General features: G+C 47.5%; 1 protein-coding gene across 9 annotated transcripts in view; it reads left to right on the forward strand.

The window, feature by feature from the left end:
• AKT2 (AKT serine/threonine kinase 2) overlaps nt 1–5,679 on the forward strand; it is a 49,895-nt gene that overhangs the window by 23,842 nt on the left and 20,374 nt on the right. For all 9 annotated transcript variants that reach the window (XR_004682541.1, XR_004682540.1, XM_035023355.1 and 6 more), the window contains 2 exons: nt 4,275–4,403; nt 5,110–5,221. Coding sequence is in view for 7 of the 9 variants with exons in the window: in XM_035023355.1 (XP_034879246.1) it covers nt 4,275–4,403; nt 5,110–5,221 (241 nt within the window). In the remaining 2 variants the exon portion in view is untranslated. The remainder of the gene's footprint in view (nt 1–4,274; nt 4,404–5,109; nt 5,222–5,679) is intronic.

Genomic DNA, 5,679 nt, shown 5'->3' on the forward strand with positions numbered 1-5,679 from the left:
AGTTTCATCGCCCTAAAAGAAACCCCATACTTATTAAGCAGTCACTCTCCATTCCCCCCTCCTCCCAGCCCCGGCGGCCTCCGGTTTGTTTTGATTTGTTTTCTGTCTCTAAGGATTGACTTATTATGGACATTTCATACAAATGAAACATAAAATAGGTGGCCTTTTGTGTTCGGCTCCCTTTCACTTACCATAATGTCTTTGAGGTTCATCCATATCGTACCTTGGATCAGCACTTCTTCTTATGGCCAAACAACATTCCATTGCATGAGAATACCACATTTTGTTTGTCCATACATCAGTGGTGAACATTTGGGTTATTTCTACCTTTTGGCTATTGTGAATAGAGCTGCTACGAACATTTGTGTACAAGCATTTGAGTACTTGTTTTCAATTCTTTTGGGTACATTCTTAGGAGTGGAATTGCTGGATCATATGTTCTGTATTTATAATTGGTATTTATATAGGTTATATAAATTGGGTTACATATTCTATAATTATAATTTAATGCATTCTGTGTGATTTGATAATATATTTGTTTTTATGTTATCAGGGTTGTATATTCTGTATTTATGATCTACAGCATATTCTATATTTAAAATTTTTGAGAAGCACCAGACTTTTCCATAGGGCTGTAGCATTTCACATTCCCACCAGCCGTGTACAAGGGTTTCACTTTATCCCACATCCTCACCAGCACTTGTTCTGTTTCTTTTCTTTCTCTTTTATTATTATTATTTTAAAATTTTTTTAGAAGGGGGAGGGACAGAGGGAGAGGGAGAGAGAGAATTTTAAATAGGCTCCAAGCCCAGCATGGAGCCGGTTGCAGGGCTCAGTCTCACAACCTGAGATGATGACTTGAGCTGAAATCAAGAGTCAGACGTGGGGTGCCTGGGTGGCTCAGGTCATGATCCTAGGGTCCTGGGATCGAGCCCTGAGTTGGGCTCCCTGCTCAGCCGGGGAGCCTCCTTCCCCTCTCCCTCTGCTGCTTCCCTTGCTTGTGTGCTCGCTCTCTCTGTCAAATAAGTAAAGAAAATCTTCAGGAAAAAAAAAAAAAAAGACGCTGAAATGATTGAGCCACCCACGCGCCCCTTTTCTTTTCTCTCTTTTAAATTAAGTCCTAGTTGGTATGAGGTGGTAGCTCATCATGGTTTTGACTTGCATTTTCCTAATGACTAATGATGAGCATTTTTTCATGTGCTTGATGGCCATTTTTATATCTTTAGAGAAATGCCTATTTGAGCCCTTTGCCCGTTTTTTAATTGGGCTATTTATCTTTTTGTTGTTGAGTTGTAAGAACTCTTTATATATTCTGGATACTAGATCCTTATCAGAGCTATGATTTGCAGATATTTTTGCCCATTCTGGTTGTCTTTTTATCTTCTTGATAATGTCCTTTGCACGTAAGTTTTATTTTTAATGATCTACTTTTTTTCTTTTGTTGCTTGTAATGTTGGTGTCATATCTAAGAATCCATTGCCAAATCCAGGGTTATGAAGGCTCACCCCATGTATTCTTCTAAGAGTTTACCATTTTAGCTCTTATATTTAAGTAGATCCACGTTGAGTTAACTTTTATATATGGTATATGGTGTGAGGCTGGAGTCCAGCTCTGTTCTTCTGCATGTGGATGTCCTGTTGTTCCACCATTTGTTGAATAGACTATTATTGTTTCCCCACAGGATGGTCTTAGCACTCTTGTTGAAAATTGATTGATCATATGTGTGAGGTTTTTTTTTTGACTCCCAGTTCTATTCCATTGGTCTGTCTATCCTTAGACCATGCTGATTTGATGACCGTAGCTTTGTAGTAAGTTTTGAAATCGGGAAGTATAAAGATTGACTTTTCTATTTCTGCAAAAAGAGTTGTTGGAATTTCAATAGGTGCCATGCCATGTTGAATCTGTAGATTGCTTTGGGGAGTGTCGCCGTCTTAACATATGAAGCCTTCTAATCCATGCACATAGGACTTTTTTTAAAAGATTTTATTTGACACAGAGAGGGAGCACAAGCAGGGGTGGCGTGGCAGGCAGAGGGAGAGGGAGAAGCAGGCTCCCTGCTGAGCAGGGAGCCCGATGTGGGGCTCGATCCCAGGGCCCTGGGATCACGACCCGAGCCGAAGGCAGACGCTCAACCATCTGAGCCACCCAGGCGCACCACATAGGACATCTTTGCATTTGTTTAGGGCTTTAATTTATTTCAGCAGTGTTTTGTAGTTTTTAGTGTGTACATCTTTTGCCTCCTTGTACTATTGTAAATGGAATTTTTTTTAAATTCCCTTTTTGGACTGTTCATTGTTAACATATAGAAACAAGAGCTGGTTTTTGTGTGTTAATCTTGCCACATCTATTAGCTCTTATCATTACTTTGTGGATTCTTTGTGATTTCTGCAAGTAAAGTTCGTTTTACTTATTCCTTTTCAAGTTTAGTGCCTTTTATCTCTTTCTTTTTCTTTTTCTCTGGCTAGAACTTCCAGTGCAGTGTTTGGTGAAAGCAGTAGATATCTTGGTTTTTTCCCTGATGTTAATGAGAAAGTTTTCAGTCTTTCATCATTGAATGATATAACCTGTGGATTTTTCATAGATGCGCTTTATCATGTGAAGGAAATTCTCTTCTATTCCTAGCTTGCTGAGTATTCTTTTATCAAGAAAGCGTGTTGGGTTTTGTCAAATATTTTTCTGTCGCAGTCGAAATGATCATGTGGTTCCCCCCTCCTTTGTTCTATTAATGTGTATTGCATTGATTGATTTTCATATATTGAACCACCTTTGCATTCCTGGGATAAAACCTGCTTGGTCATGTCTGTATACTCCTTTGCGCTGTTGGATTTGGGATTTTGCTGGGTTTTGAACTTTATATCGACATTGGAAAGAATTGAATAAGTTAAGTCCTAAAAGATACTTAGGGTAGCACCTGACACAGTATATACTAGAGTGTTACCTAATCCTTGTCATCCGTTAATGGATACCTCCCTGTGAGAGGAGACAAAGACTCAGAGAAGTCAGGTGACTTATTGGAGGCCACACAGCACACCCAGCTCAGAGCCCACCCTGCAGTCCTGCTTCCTGTGTGCCATGGGGGTCGGGGGCCTGGCACAGTCTTGTTTTACTCGCTTGCACGCTGGGCTGATGATAACAAGCGTTTACTGAGTGCCTGTGGTGTGTTGGGCCCTAGGCTGGATGTCTTATGGTGGCCATCTCATGTTCTTTTAAGAGCATGAGCTAGAATTCACACACCGTACAATTCAGGAATTTAAAGTATACAGTTCAGTGGCTTTTAGTGTAGTCAGAGTTGTAGACCCCTCACCGCAGTCAATTTTAGAGCATTTTCACTCCCCTGGAAAGGACCCTGCCCTTCCCCTTGGCCATTCCCCTCCGACTTCCCCCCACACTTCCCCCTCTCAGTCCTAGGCAGCCACTAATCTGCTTTTCACCTATAGATTTGCCTACTCTGGACATTTTATACATATGGAATCATAATTTGTGGTCCCAAGCTTTTTTCACTTAGCATAGGTTATGGTTCGTCCATGTTGTATGTAGTGTGTAGTAATAACTTTTTCATAGGACTGAGTAACATTCTCTTGTATGGATATATGCCACGTTCTGTCTCTCTGTTCATTAGCTGATGGGACTTTAGAGTTTCCCCTTTTTACAATTATGAATAATAATTGCTGTGGACATTTACACACATTTTTCTGGAGGTATGTTTCACCATCTTAATTTAATCCTCAGCGGCCCTCTGAGGAGTGGGTCCTTGCCGTGTGGGTGTGTGTACACGGGGTGCCTGGATATTCATGGTTCGAACAAATGGAAGCAATCAAGGGGCACTCAGAGGGCGCAGCAGCAGTTATACCATGCCTGGCACAGTGTTTTGACATTTGATCCACCTGCACGGCTGTCCTGGTGAATACCAGCCCAGGGGATTTGGCCTTACAGGGCCACAGGGCATGTGTGTTTGGAAGCCTGGGCCTCCCCTGGGAGCGGGCCACGCGCTGGCAAGGACGGCCAGGATGGCTTGCTGCTGGCCACACGCGGAGGCAGCTGGTGCCCTGGGGCACTGCAGCAGGCGCCTTCCTGCCAGGCCTGACCTCTGGATCACTGGGGCCCAGCCCAGCGCCCGGCCTGGCCCAGCCTGCGTCAGCAGGGGCTGCCTGGAGGTTTTCTCTCTCCTCCCCGCCCTCTCATCGGCCCTCCTCCCACCCGGGTGCCCTCTGTGGGGTGCTGTGACACAGGGCTGCCTGCCCTGACCTCTCTCCCTCCCCCCTGCTTCGGCTCAGGTGAATACATCAAGACCTGGAGGCCCCGGTACTTCCTGTTAAAGAGTGACGGCTCCTTCATTGGATACAAGGAGCGGCCTGACGCCCCTGACCAGACCCTGCCCCCCCTGAACAACTTCTCTGTCGCAGGTGCGTCTCGGGGCACGCCAGGCCAGAGGTCAGGTGCTCGGGGAACCAACCGCTGGTGGGTCCAGGGGCACCCGGGGGTTGGCCTTTCTTGGGTGTGGGCCTGTCCAGGGCCTGCTTGCCCTCGGATCCATTTCCCACCCTTCCCTCCTGCCCCACCTTTGTGTCAGCTGGGCCTGGAGTGGGAGGGCTGAATTGGTGGCCAGTGGGGAGCCGGGCATTTCCCCAGCCCCCCGCCCCAGGTAGCACCGCCTCCGCGGTTCTAAATCTGCCGACCAGGCCCCGTGGTTCTGGTGGTGTCAGGCACCTGCCATCCTTCCTGCGCTCTGGTAACAGTCCACTTTTCTGTTCCTCTGACGTTAGCTAGAGACAGACAGCGTGGCCTCCCGCTCATCTGATCACAGGGCTAACTTCACATCCTCTGTCCCCTCCGTGGTACCGCAAGTGGTGCCTTCCAGCTGGACTCTGGCCAGTGAAAGCTTGGCAGGCCCAAATCCCTGACCACTGAGTTGTCACTGTCTGGTGGTCTGTCCCCCTCCCCAACATACACTGGACCTTGAGCCCCATAGAGACAAGGCCAGGGCCGACTCGGTCACTAACGTATCTCTGCACCATCTGGCATGCAGGAGGTGGCTCAGGGAATGTGGGCTGCAGGGCAGCAGGGCTGTCCCCTCACTCTCCCGGCTCTGTCCCCTCTGTCTGTCTGCAGAATGCCAGCTGATGAAGACCGAGAGACCACGGCCCAACACCTTTGTCATACGCTGCCTGCAGTGGACCACGGTCATCGAGAGGACCTTCCACGTAGACTCTCCAGATGAGAGGTGAGCTTGGGCCTCCGTGTGGCCACCCTTTGAGGGTGGCCTGGACTAGCGTGAGGAGAAGGTCCACAGATGGACAGAGTCCCTTGGGCCCCTGCCTAGGAGTTTCCTGTCTCAGCCCTTCTGAGAGCTAGAAAGAGCAGGGGTTCTTGGTCTGTAGACCTTCTTCTGTGTTCTCAGACTGGAGGGTAACATTGGAATCATGGGTGGAGCTCAACAGTACAGAGCTTTGGGCCCACGTCAGGACCTCCCACTGCCTGCAGATCTGTGGAGGGTCAGGGAGCTGCATTTTTTTTTTAAAGATTTTATTTATTTATTAGAAACAGCATGAGAGGGGAACGGGTCACAGGGAGAAGCAGGCTCCCTGCTGAGCCGGGAGCCCGATGCGGGACTCGATCCCAGGACCCTGGGATCATGACCTGAGCCGAAGGCAGTTGCCTAACGAACTGAGCCACCCAGGC

Source organism: Mirounga leonina, unplaced genomic scaffold (genome assembly GCF_011800145.1).
Source record: "Mirounga leonina isolate KUSES-001 unplaced genomic scaffold, KU_Mleo_1.0 Mir_177, whole genome shotgun sequence".
Lineage (NCBI taxonomy): Eukaryota > Metazoa > Chordata > Mammalia > Carnivora > Phocidae > Mirounga > Mirounga leonina.